At 43.2% G+C, this 16,974-nt stretch overlaps 2 protein-coding genes and 1 long non-coding RNA gene across 3 annotated transcripts in view; 2 read left to right on the top strand and 1 right to left on the bottom strand.

Moving 5' to 3' along the window:
* Positions 1 to 98, top strand: part of ARHGEF18 (Rho/Rac guanine nucleotide exchange factor 18) — a gene marked incomplete at its 5' end in the record, with an annotated part of 77,082 nt that extends 76,984 nt beyond the window's left edge. The window contains one exon of the mRNA XM_028495326.1: positions 86 to 98. Within this exon, the coding sequence (XP_028351127.1) occupies positions 86 to 98 (13 nt within the window). The remainder of the gene's footprint in view (positions 1 to 85) is intronic.
* Positions 99 to 7,382: 7,284 nt separating this feature from the next.
* The window catches only part of LOC129391650 (uncharacterized), a 20,571-nt gene continuing 10,979 nt past the window's right edge, over positions 7,383 to 16,974 (top strand). Inside the window, exons 1-2 of the long non-coding RNA XR_008616206.1 lie at positions 7,383 to 7,449; positions 8,094 to 8,200. This is a non-coding gene — a long non-coding RNA (uncharacterized lncRNA). The remainder of the gene's footprint in view (positions 7,450 to 8,093; positions 8,201 to 16,974) is intronic.
* ZNF557 (zinc finger protein 557) overlaps positions 13,096 to 16,974 on the bottom strand; it is an 11,167-nt gene continuing 7,288 nt past the window's right edge. The window contains 5 exon segments of the mRNA XM_055081138.1: positions 13,096 to 13,666; positions 13,669 to 13,872; positions 13,875 to 14,103; positions 14,582 to 14,664; positions 15,024 to 15,119. Coding sequence (XP_054937113.1) covers positions 13,335 to 13,666; positions 13,669 to 13,872; positions 13,875 to 14,103; positions 14,582 to 14,664; positions 15,024 to 15,119 — 944 coding nt within the window. The 3' untranslated portion in view covers positions 13,096 to 13,334.

Here is a 16,974-nt window from a genome sequence, read left to right on the forward strand (position 1 = left end):
TGTAAAATATGGGATAATTACCTGTTTATATGAAAATTCAGAATAAATTATCTGAGACTACTCTTGTTTCTGTGTGGTGTCCAAGCGAGGACCTATGAACTGTGTGGGGTTGTGACCATGGGGTGGGTGAAGGGAAGTCTCCCGGGATGTTGTGGGTATATGTTTTGAGAGGGAACAAACCGCCAGGTTCTTCGTAACAGTGAAGCAGGAGGTTAAATATTGTTAGCAGCTGGGCTGATGATCCACTGATACATACCTGTAGAGCTGAACCAATGCTTTACATATTGAACTATTTCGATACTATTTGGTAAGTTACTGCTACCTCAAGGACCCCAGACCTCCCCAGGATCCAAATACTAAGCAGTTCACTACAAGAATACAAGGGGACCCCCCAAGAGCTTGCTCCATTGCACCATGCTGGAGACTTAGATGCTAAGGTATTGTAAATGTCATCCTGGGAACAGAGACCTGCCCCCCAGGGTGAGTGGTCAGTGCAGTGTTTGCTACTGTCGCCAAAGGAGGTCACGTAGATGACCCCAGAGGCAGCATGGGGGGAGGGGAGGACTGCCCGAGGGTTTACATTCGGGGAGGTGGGGGAAGCGTGAATGAACTGAGAGTCAATCCTGCAACCATTGCCCACACGTCTCACGTTACCCTTCTGTGATTGAGGATGATAGACCTTCCTTCATCAAATGAGGTAACGTTTATCCTCCATGCTCCCTCCAGGGTGTCCTTCCCACACCCCCACATCCCTCCAGGTTCCCCGTCCTCCAAAAAATTGATGCCACTGCTAGGTGGGTAGCCTGAATTGTGCCTCCCTGGGCTTGTGAAATTCAACAGAAGCCTTGTGGAAAAGGGAAGATGCTTTCCTCCTCAGGAAAGAATCTCAAGGATGCTTCAGCCTCAGGTGTGCAGGTGGGTGGGTGGTCTCTTTGCCCAGGTGGGCCATGCAGACTCCTCAAACTTGTGGCCAAGTGATGACAATGCAGCTTAGGGGCCCTGGGGCCCTGGCCCTGGCTCCGACTCAAGTGTGAGCAGCATGACAGATGAGACAGTTGTCACCAGCTTAGTACACAAGCAAAAGGAAGCACATGGAAGCTTTGGTATCTCTGAAGTACCCAACAGAAGAGGGAAGTGATACTCTTATCAGGGATAACAGGGTTGGTGGGTGGTCTAGACTCTGAGATTTGATGAGATCCAAGTTTACTAGCTGTTGATCTCCAACCTCCTTGACCGCTGCTGACCCAGTCCCCTGGGGCATGGTTTCACCCCTCCCCCCACCCCATGAAGCTGACTCTTCTGCCTGGGATTGGGTCCTCAAGGTGACTCACCCAGAATCTTCCACCCCAGGCACCTCTAGAAGTCCTCGTTATAATCAGAGACTCACAGGAGTTGATGCCATGCTGTACCACCCATGCCATCTCTTTGGAACCCAGGGGCTCACTCTTCCAGCTACCAGGGAGGTTGTCTGCTGGGGGCTCACAACTGAGTCCTTTTTGCCAGAACTTTCGTCAGCTTAAGGGAGCTGCTTGGTCCAAGGTTATGTCCCCTCCCTAGGGGCAGCCACATCTGACAACCGGCCAGGGGTACAAATGCCTGACCCCTGTGCCTAAATGCATGTTATGGGTTCAATTGCTCCCCCCTCCCCACAAAAAGATACGTTTAAGTCCTAATCTCCAGTACCTCAGAATGATGATCTTATCTGCAAAGCAGAAATAGAGACACACACGTAGAGAACAAATGTATGGATACCAAGGGGGAAAGAGGTGGGAGGAACTGGGAGATTGGGATTGACACATATACACTACTGATACTATGTATAAAGTAGACAACTGATGGTATAGCACAGGGAACTATACTTAATGCACTGTGTGACCTAAATGGGAAGGAAATCCACAGAAGAGGGGATATATGTATATGTATAGCTGATTCACTTTGCTGTACAGTAGAAACTAACACAACATTGTAAAGCAACTCTACTCCAATAAAAATTAATTTTAAAACAGAATGTGACCTTATTGGGAGATTACATTGCAGATGTCATTCATTTGGTTAAGGTGAGGTGGACCTGGAGCGGGCTGGGCCCCAAATCAATGACTGGGGTCCTTACGAAAGGGGGAAATTTGGACGCAGACATGCACACAGGGAGAACACCATGTGAAGATGAAGGCAGAGATTGGGGTAATGGGTCTGCAAGCCAAGGAATGCTAAAGATTGCCAGCAAAAAGTCACAAGCCAGGAGAGAAGCAAGGAACAGATTCCCTCACAGCCCTCGGAAGGGACCAGCCCTGCAGACACCTTGATCTCGGACTTCCAGCCTCCAGAACTGTGAGAGAACAAATGTCTGTTAAGTCCCCCGGTCTGTGGAGCTTTGTTACAGCAGCTCTGGTAAACTAGTACAATGGTGGTGAATCACCACCATTTTAATGCTCCGCAGGGGATCAGGTAAGGTGCTGGTTGCAGCAGCTTTGAAGTTTAATCCTTCCCTCGTTCAGACTTACTTCCCTTACTTATGTTGATCCCAAGTTATCCCAGACAAACCTCCCCCATGTAAACCTCCATCTCTGTTTATTGCTGTGTAACAAACACTCCAATACTTAGTGACGTAAAACAAGCAACAGTGATTATTTCTCACTACTCCGTGAGCCAGCCAAGCAGTTCTTTTAGTCCAGGCTGCTGTGTGTGATCTCTTGGGTCAGCTGATGACTTGGCTGGGTGAGTGATTTGAGATGGTTCACCCATCTGTCAGATGATGGCAGGCTGAAAGATCTTAGAGTCTTTTTCTCAGAGAACCCAGTCTACCACAACCAGAGATGTTGGGACCTCAAGGAGCTTCTTCTCATTAGCAGATTCAGAAATTGAAACAGAGAGGGACAGGGAACTCCCAAAGGTCACACAGCAAGTTACTGTGTCTCACACTAGGCTGTTTGATACACCTATGGGTAAACGTGGCATTCCAGCATTGGGAGAGACAAAGAGATACCCTTGTGAGATTTCTGAGCATAGCCCCTCCCTGGATGTCCTGGAAAATACAGAATGCTGAACAGTAACCCACAGAGGAAGGGAAAGGAAGGGTTCCCATGGTTAAGGGTATCACAGAGGTATGAACTGGTTCACCACAAGTCTTTAGAGTCAGAGATCTGTGAGTTGCCTGTGTTTTTCACCAGGTGATCTTAGACAACTCATCATACCTCTCTAAGCCCCAGTTTCCTCCTGTTTTAAAAGGAGGTCATCATAGAACCTCCACTGTAGGGTTGTTGTGAGATTAAATTGGATGAGACTGAAAAGGCATTAAGCACATTTTTATCATTGATAAATACACACTTTCAAGCCTCAGAGAACGAGTACCATGGTGTGTGGGGTCATTGCATGAACCGCCCATGGTGGAATGATCAGGACAACCCTGTGTTCCACAGATGGGGGGCCCCAGCCTCAGAGGGTTGAAGGAGCATCACCAGGACCCCCCTTTTCTGTGTCCTGTCACGTTGGGGGTTATAGCTGTGATGGACACACTTTAAGGTGACCTCCAACCAATAATTCCCACTTTCTGGCATCCACAGTTTGTATAATCTCCTCCCATTGAGGATGGGCAGGATATATGACTAATTAACTGTGGGAAAAATGATGAGATGTCTCTCTCATGTTTATGGAACATTGTATGAGTCCAATCTTAGCAAGTTGGAGAGAGAGATTTTACTGGTGGCCTTGAAGAGGCTATGAAAAGGGCTACTTGTAAGGAACTGTGGCAGCCCCAGGACCTTAGAGTGGCCTCCAACGAATAGCTGGTACAAAGCTGGTGTCATCTGTCCCCAAACCAGGAGGTAATGAACTCTACCAACAGCCTGAATGCACTTGGGAGCCTATTCTTCCCCGGTCGAGCCTCCGTATGAGGATGCAGCCTGGTGGACACCTTGATTGCAGTTTTGAGAGACAATGAGACCTAGCTAAGGGGTGCCCAGGCTCCTGCCTGGTCCACAGAAATTGTGTAATAATAAATGTGTGTGTTGTTTCAAGTTGTGAAATTGGTTACACAGCAATAGAAAACTAATACAAATTAGGAGTTTGGGATTAATTCCTAGTGTGTATACATAGATACACACTACTATGTATAAAATAGGTAACCAACAAGGACCTACTGTATAGTACAGGGAAATATACTCAATATCTTCTAATAACCTATAATGAAAGAGTCTAAAAAGAATCTATCTATCTATTATCTATCCATCTGAATTACTTTGCTGTACACCTAAAACTGACACAACATTGTAAATCAACTCTATTTCAATAAAAATTTTTAAAAATTTTCATGAGAAAAAAAGTAGAAAACTAATACAATAGCAGAGTTACCCAATTCGAGGTATCGTGTAGATTAAGAGTTATTTTGTGTATGGGGCATAGAGGGTCCTTGCTGAGTGTTAGCTAATATTCACCACCAGCATTGATATTGTCAAGATGCACCTGGCAGAAGGCATCCTCATGTGCCAGTCTTTTTTTTTTTTTAATGTGAATCCTTGTTTTCTTTTAAATTGATATATAACTGACATACAACATTATGTTAGTTTCAGATGCACAACATAATGGTTCAATATTTATATATACTATGAAATTATCACCACGATAAATTTAGTTAACATCTGTCACCATACATAGTTACATTTTTTTTTCTTGTGATGAGGACTTTTAAGATCTCCTGTCTTAGCAACGTTCAAATATACAAGAGTATCATTAACTGTATCACCATGCTGTACATTACATCCCCAGGAATTATTTATTTTATAGCTATAAGTCTGTACCTTTTGACCCCCTTCACTCATTTCACCCACCCCCACCCCTTTATAGGTTATTTAAAAATATTGAGTATAGTCCACTGTGCTATACAGTAGGTCCTTGTTGTCTATCTATTTTATATATAGTGGTGTGTATATGTTAATCCCAAACTCCTAATTTATCCCTCCCTGTATCTTTGTTTTAAATTTTTTGCTTTGTCTTTATTATTGCCCTTATTCTACTTCTTTATTGTGTTGTTCTGTTTATAATTTCTTAAGCTGGATATTGGTCTCGTTTTCAGCTTTTTTTTTTCTTTTCAATTGTAGGCATCTCAGGTTGTACATTTCTGACTATGAAAACAGAAATAAGAAAGTTATATACGGCATGTTAGAAGTGATCTGTTCTAGGAGAAAAATACAGGGAAAGTGGGTATGGAGCGTATTAGTTTGCTAGGGCTGCCATAACAAAATACCACAGACTGGGTGGTTTAAACCACAGAAATCTTTTTTCTCACAGTGCCGGAGGCTGAAGGTCCCAGATCCAGATGCTGGCTGATTCAGATCCTGGGGAGAGCTCTCTTTCTAGCTTGCAGACCGCTGCTTTCTTGTTGCATCCTCACATGGCCTTTCAGTGGGAAAGAGAGTGAGCTATCTGGTGTCTCCTCTTATAAGGAAACAAATCCTACTGGATTTGGCCCCTGCTGACCTCATTTAACTTTAATCACTTCCTTAGAAGCACCATCTCCAAATACAGCCACACTGGGGGTTAGGGCTTCAACATATGAACTCTGGGGGGACACAGACATTCAGTCCATTACAGGGGGGCTGAGGGGTTGCCGTTTTAAATAAGATGACCACAGAAACAGTGACTGTTGGACAAGCGATCATGATTTTCACAAATGTCATGGCTATAATGTTTGTGATGTTTACGAAATTTCCCTTGTTCTGAGTGAATCATTTTGTAGTTGGATTCAAGAAGATCAATTTATGGTTCTTAATGGGAGGATGAAAGAAATCAAGCGCTAATGGACTTAAATGTCTAATTGGTGATGGTGGGTTTCAGAGGATGGACAAATGTTAGTCATCGGGGGAGGCATTGTAACAAGAGCTTGAAGCCACAAAGAGATGAAAAGATGATTCTGCTGGCCAGCGCCAACAGACAGTTCACTGCAATCATTAACTGTTTTTGCTCTGTTATCTGGGTTGTGAACAAAGAAATGAGCCTGAAATGTAGATGCTTCTCATACGTTGTAACTAGGCTGTTTGACAGCATACTAGGATCCCAGTTTCTTTTTAGCCACCCCGTGTCCATGGGGACCACCTGTTACCAAAACAAATGTGGATTAACGTCTCTCAAACTGATGACGATAGAGAGCATTCCCATTTCTTGCTTTTACTTTGTTGCTATTTTGTAAAAGTCACAACCAGTATTCTGGTGCACAGAGAGATGAGGGGGATGGCAATTTCATTTGGCATTTTGTAGCTCTGGGTTTGGGTCCTCTGGTTAGTTGATACATATGCTGAAAGAGAAAGAAACTCCTTCCTGGGTTAGTTAACCAATGTGTACTCTACAATCAGTTATCTGCAGGTTACAAAACAAAGTACTGCCTCACTGGTTAACTACCCTTGGTTCTAGAAACATTTTGGTTTGTGGGTTTAGAGTGGTGAAACACTGCCATCTTGAGGGCATATTTTGGAATTACAAAGAAGGATGTTCTACAGGTGTTTTTGTTTTTAGCCTTTGGAAAAATGGATCAAAGTAGCAGAAAATCCTAATTCAAATGGGCTAGAGAGATTACAAAATCATGATGATCAGGATCCTTTCAGATGTTTTGCTTCTCTTCTGTTTCTCTCTCTCTTTCTCTTTCTCTCTCTGTCTCTCTGTGTCTGTCTCTCTCTCTCGTAGCAGAATGCTTAAGAGTACTGATTCTGGAGTGAGATTGTCAGATTTTTAATCACTTAGGAGCTGCGTGACCTTGGGCAAGTCACTTAAGCCCTCTGTGCCTCTCTGTCTCCGTTTCCTCATCTGAAAAATCGCATCATAACTCAGGTTCTCTGAAAAGCGGACACCAAAACAGACTCAGATGTGTGGATAAATGGGAAAAGGAGCTCTCAGAGCAGTGCTGAGAAAGTCTCTGTAAGGCCAGTGGGGTGCCCCAGGGCAAAGAGTGCCTGTCAGAGGGGTCCTGCGTTGGGCAGAAATGACCTGGCTCTGGTCCTCCCATCCATCAGGCTCAGGCATTAGTTGAGAGCAGCCCAGGGACAACGTGGCTTTGGTGTGAACCCTGAAGCAGGTCTGAAGATGCAGCAGCTGGAGGTGGTCAATTTACTGTATCCCCGTGACGGGTTCTCAAAAAGGGAGATCTGAGCAGCGCATGACGGCTGAAAACAGGGCTAATGATATCTTCCTTATAGGGATGCTGAGAGGGTTAAATGAGTTAATACCTGAAAGCCCTTAGCACAATGCCTGGTGATTGAAGTGTGAATGTATATGCTTTTCTACCACATTGGGGAAGTAGTGCAAATTCCTATTTTATTCACTGTTTGTTTTATCAGGAAGGGAGTTTGGATTTGGATCAAATGCTAAGCTGATGGCTTCTGTTTGTCCCTCCCCAGGACCACTCTCCATGCTATTTCACCATGTTCTCTGCCCACAAAGGCCGACCTATGTGGACTGCAACAGGTACCCTTGCCCTCTGGCTTCAGTGGGTTCTGACAGTAACATTGTTCCTCATTGTCAAGGTGGAGACCTGGAAGGGTGGAGAGTGGGGAGAGGGAGGAGAGGGAGGGCGAGGTTGTTATTCCCCTAGTCATTTCTTGTGTTACCGAGTCCATGCTCGTACTGCTTGCTGCACGGCAGGCCCAAAAATTGAGAGATGAGTTGTTAGGTCAAGGAGTAGCGACTTTATTCAGGAAGCCAGCACACCGAGAAGATGGTGGACTAGGTCCCAAAGAACCATCTTGCCCAGGTTTGGATGCTAGTTTGTTTTATAGAACAAAGAGTGGGAGGTGAGGAGGTAAAGTAAAAAAGGCAGTAAGTTGTTACAAATATCAGTATTTCCTGGTTCTGGCCAGATTCTTGAGGGGATGTGTTAATTTCTTCCTTCCTGCAGCCATTCACAGGTGGGACTGGTCAGGAGGTTTCCTGTGAGCTTAAAAAAGAGGTATAATATTTTAGCTTAGTGCTATTCACCTGGGAAGCAGGGTTCCCAGAGATGGGCCATTATGTATAATTTAAGCTTATAGGCAACATCCCTTTGTAATAGAATACAAAGGTTCTTCCCTATTACAACACTGAAGCTTAACTTACTCTTTGGTCTCTTTAAGTTGCTGCCTTTCTAGGAAAAGCCATCCACCATGCCATGAAGATACTCAAGCAGCCCCAGGGAAAGGTCCATGTGGAGGGGAACTGAATTCACTTCCCCCTTATTATGGTATGTGAGTGCCATTTTCCCCACATCCTGGCCATTACATGATCTTTTTTTTTTTTTTTTTTTTTTTTTGCGGTACGCAGGCCTCCCTCTGCTGTGGCCTCTCCTGTTGCGGAGCACAGGCTCCGGACGCGCAGGCCCAGCGGCCACGGCTCACGGGCCCAGCCGCTCCGCGGCATGTGGGATCTTCCCGGACCGGGGCACGAACCCGTGTCCCCTGCATCGGCAGGCGGACTGTCAACCACTGCGCCACCAGGGAAGCCCCCATGATCTTATTAAACTTAAAAAAATTCTCATTGATAAATGATGAAAGGAATTTTGGTGTTTCACTTTATATTTTTTTTACGAGAGCCATTTGAATTTTTTGGTGAACTGTGTGTTCTTAGAATTTGCCCTTTTTCTCTCATGGATTCTTGGTCTTTTTCTTATTGCTTGGTAGGAGTTCTTTAATATTAATAAATTGGCCTTTGTGATGAGTTGTATTTCCCTCTATCTTTTGTCTTTGGCATGTGGGGTTTTTTTGGTTTGTTTGTTTGTTTTAATGAACACAAATTTATTACTTTTTAACTTGTGGCTTCTTGTTTGGTTGAGGGTGTTGGTTGCTGATGTTTCTACCAATTCTTATTTTGGGACAAAGAGAGGAAGTATTCTGGGACTCTGTCACTTAGGTTGGAGAACCTGGTGGGTTGCCTCCTGAGCACTTGTTGAGATTCTGGTCACTGCTGGGGATACTCACATCTTGTCTTGGGAAGACAAGGGAAGCAGGCTGGGGTGTGAGTTGGGTGAGGATGGTGTGGTGTTTCCTGGGTGGCCTTTCTTCTTTGGTGTGTAGGGGACTGGTTGTTCCTTTTGGGGGTTTCCATCATCGTTTACGTTGGATGGATATGGATCATTTGATGAAGTTCTTCTATCTCTAATGTTGGGGTAAGTGGGGGTGGGATGTCATAGGCTGAGGCTCCTGCCGTTTCTGGTCTGGAGATCTGGCGGGGGTGGTTATTGCTTGGTGCTCTTATCTTTTCTAGTGTTGGGTGGACTTGACACAGTTACTGGCTGGAGATTCTCTTGTCTCTAGTTTGGGGACAGGTTTGGGGGCATTAGATGGGGCTCCACTTATCTCTGGTTGGGGGGCTGAAAGAGTCACTCTCTGGGACTCCCCTTGTCTGTATTGTTGGTATAGGTTGGGTGGGTCACTGGAGTGAGTTCCCCATTCTCTAGCGATGCAGGGAAGCTGAAGGAGTCCCTTCTGGGGCTGCTGTCATTTCTAGAATTTGAAGTGACTAGGGGGTGCTTGTTGGAATTCCCAACATCTCTCATTCAGAAGGAATAGAGGTGTTGCTTGTTAGGACCCCGTCTTTTGTGCTTGGGGTGACTGGGGGATTGCTACCTGAGATTCTGTTGCCTCTAGTGTTGGGAGGGGATGGGTGGTCACTTCATAGGGCTTCTGTCAGCTCCAGAGTTGGATGCAGACTTTGAGCATCACCTGGTGGGCTTCCTATAAGCTCTAGTCTTAGAAGGTGAGCTGGGGGGGTCACTTGCTGTGTCTCCTCCAACACCCCTAGTTTTGGGGGGGTCAGTTCAATGAGTTTTCAGAACATTCTTTTAAAGAATTTTAGATTTCCAAAGAAGTTATAAAAACACACAGGGTTGTTTTATATGGTCAATATTTATTTATATTTACTCATGTTTTATGTTTCCTGCTGACCTCCATGCAGTCCTGGAGTTATGTGTCTCCACATGGAATCATTTTCCTTCAACCTGAAGAACTCTTTTTAGTGTGTCTTGAAGTGCAGTTCTGCTGGTGATTTGTTTTTTCAGCTCTCTCTCTCTCTTCTAAACACCACTTTGGAAAACATCTTTATTTCGTCTTCACTTTTGAATACTATGTCAGATTATATGATTTTAGGTTGACAGATTTTTTTCCATTCAACACTTTCGATGTCATTCATTGTCTTTTTGCTTCTTTAGTTTCTTCGGAAAAAAGTCGTAATTACTTTTATTGTTGCTCCTTTGAAAGAAAGTAATGTGTCTCTTTTCCTTGGTTGCTTAGAAGTTTGCAGTTTGTTTTTAATTTTCCACAATTTGTCCATGTTCCCTCCATTTGAAAAATATATATTTCATAGTTATTTTGAAATCCTTGTCTGCTAACTCCAATATCTGGATTGTTTCTGGGTCAGCTCCTATTGATTTACTCATAATTGGTAACAGTTCCATCAATCCTAAATTCCCTTTGTAGTTATCCCCTCTCTCATCTCTAACTCCTGGCAACCACTGATTTGTTGTCCTTCCCTATAGTTTTGTCTTTTCCAGAATATCATACAGTATATGGCTTTTTGTCTTTTCACTTAGCAAAATGAATTTGCTTCAAATTGAGATGTAATTTACATGCAGAGCAATGTATGGATGTTAAGTGTACAGTTCAATGAATTTTGACATGTGCACAGACCTATGTAACCTATACCTCTTTCAAGATATAGAACATTTTTCTCATCCCACAGAGTTCCTTCTTGTCCCTTCCCAGTCAGTCCCAGCTACTGCCCCACCTCTCTTGCTTCACACTTAGAAGCAACCACTGTCCTGATTTTTTCCCCTTATCACAGACTATTTTCTGCCTGTTCTAGAAATCTATATAATTAGAATCATACAGCATTTAGTCTTCTGTCCCTAGCTTCTTTTGCTTGGTATCATCCTATAATGAATTTTAATTAATTTACAACAAAAGATAAAATGCATACAGAATGTTCCCAATACACCAGACAGTCTCTCAAGTGCTTTATGTGTATTAGCTAATCGAATCCTCAACATAAGTTTATGAAGCAGGTACTCTCATTGTTCCCATTTTACAGATGAAGAAACTTGGGAACAAAGAGTTTGTTACTTGCCTAAGATAATCAGGCTATTAAGAGGTGGGGTCTAGGGTCTCTCCAGAGTCTCTACTTATAACTCCTATGCTATAGAGCACTGCCTCTGTACCAGACATGGTTTATGGCACAGGATCTACAGGGATGAATCAAGGACACACAGTCCTTGCTTCATGGTGTTTAAACCTAGAGGGGGTTGGGATGGGGAATGTCAAATAAAGTAGGTAGAGAGTCAGATACTGATAAGTGCTATTGAGATAACTCCCAATACAGATGGTAAGAAATGTGAGAATCAGAGACTTGCTCATTTATTTGGAGTGAGAATACAAACCTCTCAGTTCAGGGGACATTTGAGCAGAGACCTAAGTGAAGTGAGAGTAAGCCTTGTGAGGGGATATCAGTGAGGGCAGTACAGAGACCCTGACATTGAACTGTGCTGGGGTGCTAGAGCTACAGTGTGACTATAGTGTGGGAGATAAACAGGGGCATGGTGGAAGGTGAGGTCAGCTATGTAGTGGATCCTGATTGTCTACAGCCTTACAGGAAATGATAGACTTTTCATTATACTCTCAGGGCATGGGTGTATCACTAGACCAGAACCATCCATGTTAAAGAAACTACAGAATTGCAGGTAGAGTGCAAGGAAACCAAAAAGGGATAGTGCATATTCAGTGATGGGAAAAAGAGCAATGAAGAAGAGGTGAGGGGAGCAGGTAGTTACTCAAATCTGGGGATGTAGTGAGCACAGGGGAGAGGGCTGCACTACAGGGGCTGAGAAGCCAGGGGTAGCACCCAGACCTCAGTTCTCCTGCAGGGATATGCCATGGCATGGATTCACTCTCTTCCATCCCTCTGATTTCCTACCTGAGCTTTCAAGAGAAGCCCCAAGGCAAATGAACCTGTTGATATAGTCCATCAACCTCCCTAGGCACAGAGCCAATTGTTTGCCATTCCACATTCCTTATACAGTGTTCCTCTATGGTGTGATTTCTCAGGTATGTTTTAAGAGATGAGTATCCTATGAAGGGTTTTCCATTTTGATATTTGTAGGGTTTTCTCTTGGTGTGAACTGTTCTCTGATTCACTGGAGATATCACAGAACTGCAATCCTCTTGTTTCTCTCCAATAGGTAATTTTGTGTGTGTGTGTGCACAAAAAAATTCTGAGTTGTTGAACGTTTCACCACATAGACTGCATTTATAAGGTTTCTCTCCAGAGTAAGTTAACGTGTGGGTTATTGAATGCAATGCCATACTGATTAGATTAGAGGGGTGAAGGTCTTCTGAAAGGTTTTCAGCCTCCAAGATGGTTCCCAGTGATCTCTGTCTGCTAGTATTCAGACCCTGTGTAGTTCCCTCCCACACTGAGTCAGGATCCATCTGGGTAACCAACATGATACAGATGAAGAGAGAATATGTCCTTCTGAGGTTAGGTCATAAAAGACATTATGGCTTCTGCAATGGCTCTTTGGAGTCACTTTATTTGGGCGGGGGGAACCTGCTGCCATATTGTAAAGGCACTCAGCATGGTGGAGAGCCCTACATGGCAAGGAACTGCAGGCCCCATGCCAACAACTCACTCTAGTTTGTCAGGCATATTTAGTAAGCTATCTTTAAGTGGACCCTTCAGTCCTAAAGACTTCTGATGACTGCAGTTCTGGCTGCATCTTTTTATTTGTTTGTTTATTTATTTATTTATGGCTGTGTTGGGTCTTCATTGATGCATGCAGGCTTTCTCTAGTTCTGGCTGTATCTTTTTATTTGTTTGTTTATTTATTTATGGCTGTGTTGGGTCTTCATTGATACATGCGGGCTTTCTCTAGTTGCGGCGAGCAGAGGCTACTCTTTGTTGTGGTGTGCGGGCTTCTCATTGTGGTGGCTTCTCTTGTTGTGGAGCACAGGCTCTAGGCACGTGGGCTTCAGTAGTTGTGGCACACAGCCTTAGTTGCTCCGCAGCATGTGGGATCATCCCGGACCAGGGATCAAATCCATGTCCCCTGCATTGGCAGGAGGATTCTTAACCACTGTGCCACCAGGGAAGTCCCCTGGCTGCATATTGACTGCAACTTCATGAGGGAGCCTGAGCTAGAACTACATAGCTAATCTGTTTCTGAACTTCTGGCCTACATAAATTGTAAGATTATGTCTGTTGTTTTAAACCACTAAGTTTTGGGGCTCATTTGTTACACAACAGATAATTTATACATCCAGCGAGAGTTCCCAAGATGTCTGAGGGATGAGAGGTCAGCAAACGCTTTCCCAGAGCCACTGCATTCATATCTACCTATTATGGATTCTCTTGTGCATAGAAAGGTAGGAGTTACTACTGAAAGATTTCCCACAATGATTACATCCATAGCGTTTTTCTCCAGTGTGAGTTCTCATGTGTTTCTTAACAGATGAGAGATTATTAAAGGCTTTCCCACAGTCACTACATTTATAGGGTTTCTCTCTATTATGTGTTCTCTTGTGCACTGTAAGAGAAAAGCTACTGCTGCAGGATTTTCCACAATCATTACATTCACAGGGTTCTTCTCCAGTATGAGTTCTCACATGCTGTGTCAGATGTGAGCTCTTCCTAAAGGTTTTCCCACAATCACTGCATTCATAAATTTCTCCCCTGTATGGATTCTATTGTACCCAGTAAGGGAGGACCTCATGCTGAAGGCCTTGCCACACTGATTACATTCATAATGATTCTCCCTTGTATGAATTCTCTTGTGCTTTTTGAGGATACATCTGGTGCGGAAGACATGAAAACACTGGTTACATGAATAGGGTTTTTCTCCAGTGTGAGTTCTCGCATGCAGTCTGAGGGATTACTGAAGGCTTTCCCACAGTCATTGCATCCATACGGTTTTCCCCCATTATGTATTCTCTTATGAACAGTGAGGTAGGATCTGCTGCCGAAGAATTTGCCACATTGATTACAGTGATAGGGTTCTTCTCCAGTATGAATTCTCTTCTGCTGAGTAAGGTTTGATTTTATGCTGAGGACTTTAAAACACTGATTACATTCCTTGAGTTTCACTCCAAGAAGACGTTTCTCCTGTTGATTATGAGATGAATGACAACTATAATTTATAATACTTTTAATATTCAATGCTATCATAGGAATTCTCCCTCCCAGGGACTCTGTTATATATAAAATTATTATAATTCGTGTGTTTGCTACACTGAGTGCTTGTATATGGTTTCTGCTAGTCTGAGTTCTTAGAAGCTAAAAAAGATAGATGTTTTGCCACATCTAAGCCCTTATCCTATTCAGAGCATTTTCTGATAAGTTTAAGACCAATTTATGTTTGAAACACTCAATATCTGAGTTACATTTACGCAAACAAGTACTTGTAGGAATGCTCAAAGAAAAAATAATTTTGGAGATAACTTATACTTTACTCCAAATTCACAACAGTTTCATGGTATCTCTCCAGAGGCAACATTTTCTCTTGGGAAAATGACTCTCTTGGTAACTTTGTGGCTTTTCTAATTTATGGCATTTTTCCACTGTGGAAAATCAGAACTCTTACTATTGTGATACCTTTAGATTGCTCTTTTCTAAAAACATGCTGCTTAGAAGTTAACCCTTTGGCTTTAAGTAGAACCTCCAAATCTGAAACAAATTGAAAATAAATTTAAGTTGATGAGAAAAGAAAAGCTATAAAGCATATATTAGTGAAGGCAGACCCTTCACTAAGGGATTAGGGTTTTTTAGGAGGTTTGCAATAAGAGGGACATGGGTATGAAATTTTAGGTATTCATCTGAAGCCAAAATATGGTATGAGATGATGAACAGAAAGTTAAAGAGAAAGGAAAAGAAAGTACACAAGGAAGCTCATACCAAACGGTCTTGGCCTTGTCAGAAAAAAAGGGCATTTTACAGTGTTTCCCAGGACATTTCCTAATGTAATACTAAACTCCCAAGCCACAGGAGATGTTCCTCACAAGGAGTCATATATACCTGGTGCTCACCTGGACAGGTGTCTGGGGGAATTCCTCTCTCCTCTGTCATCACTTTATCTTCTTGCTCCAATATGGAGATCAGACTGGGTTTATCAGTTTGATTTCCTATATATGGAGAAAGCACACATGATATAGGGAGACTATGCAGGGGAAAACAGTGAAACTGAAGCCAACACTTCTGAAGATGAGCAGGCAGAAGCAATGGAATATTTATCCCTAAATTTGAATAATATAGTAACCACTTATCTTTCATGAAAAAAAAATGCAAGTGTCCTCAGTCAATATATCTAGGGTGATTTGGGGATAAATGGTTCCAAAAGCTCATGCACAAATTCAAATGCAGACTTAAAAGCCCCAAAACTTTTATCCATAGTCAGGGCATGCAATAGATCTTCAGTTCATAGGGAAGAGATTAGATTACCTATGAGGGTAGGGACCATATCTGTCTCATTCACCACTGTATTCCTAATTCCTAGCACAGACCTATGTACATAGAGATGCTTAAGAAAAGACTTGTGAAATGAACCTATCTATGAAACAGAAACAGAATCATGGACATAGAGAACAGACTGGTGGTTGCCAAGGGGGATGGGGATGGGGGAGAGATGGAGTGGGAGGTTGGGGTTAGCAGATGTAAGCTTTTATATATAGAATGGATAAACAACAAGGTCCTACTGTACAGCACAGAGAACTATATTCAATATCCTATGATAAATCATAATGGAAAAGAATATATATACATAAAAAGAATATATATATGTGTATAACTGAATCACTTTGCTCAACAGCAGTAATTAACATAACATTGTAAATCAGCTATACTTCAATAAAAAAAGAATTTAAAAAAAGACTTGTGAGAAGTGATGTCAGTAAAATTGGTGGAGCAGGGAACCCCCAGAGTCCAATACACCACAGAAAAACAGCAAATAAACTGGCAAAAACTGTTAGCATCAACTTTATTGAAAGTTTTGAAAGTTATCATAAGTTTACAGCAACCAGGAAAATACTTAATCAAGACCAAAAGGTGAATCTCGTAAGAGAGCTTTGTGACATTTTCACTAACCCTGGCCTCATCACCTGCTCCTCACTTTGCCAGCCACACTGAAATCAACAGTCTGTGTTCCTAGTATTGGTGGGAGCAGAATGGATCTTGTGATCAAAGAATTGTGGTTGTTTGTTTTGACCTATCTGGTGGCTCCTGAAGGATTGGCTCAAAGGGTTTGCTTTTATTTTGTCTAACTTCAAACTCTCCCAGGGCTGAGGTGGCAACAAGGAATGGAGGACCAGAGCATGGGCTGAACACATTTAAATGTATCAGCCACTGCTGCCTAGGGCAAGGGAAAATCATTGAAGCAAATGTAAGACTAACCAAAAGGTCTGGGAACAAAAGAAGGAAATTAGATGCTTTGGGAAAAAAGGGCTTTGAAAAGCTCTCACATATTCCTAGGAATATAGAAGGCCATGCACATAGCCACAGCTGGGTACAGTTGGGTACATGTTCAGTAAAGACCTGAGAAGGCACTAAGCCCTCACCTCTGATTGACCTTCAGGCTCTGCACAGCAAGAAGTAAAGGCTAAGGCAGAGTTGTAAACTGCCTAAGTTTTGAAGGCATGGTGCTACATACACACAGAGACCATCTAAAAAGACTGAGAGTTTGGGGATTCCAGATGTTTAAGGGAATCTATGACAAATCACTAGCTGACCATTAAGCTAACAGAATAGAGATTTCAGTGGCCACACACAACAAACACAGACATTAAAAAATTAGTTCAGGGCTTCCCTGGTGGCGCAGTGGTTGCGCGTCCGCCTGCCGATGCAGGGGAACCGGGTTCGCGCCCCGGTCTGGGAAGATTCCACATGCCGCAGAGCGGCTGGGCCCGTGAGCCATGGCCGCTGGGCCTGCGCGTCCGGAGCCTGTGCTCCGCAACGGGAGAGGCCACAGCAGAGGGAGGCCCGCAT

The sequence above is a fragment of the Physeter macrocephalus genome, chromosome 2 (assembly GCF_002837175.3).
Source record: "Physeter macrocephalus isolate SW-GA chromosome 2, ASM283717v5, whole genome shotgun sequence".
NCBI classification, from domain to species: domain Eukaryota; kingdom Metazoa; phylum Chordata; class Mammalia; order Artiodactyla; family Physeteridae; genus Physeter; species Physeter macrocephalus.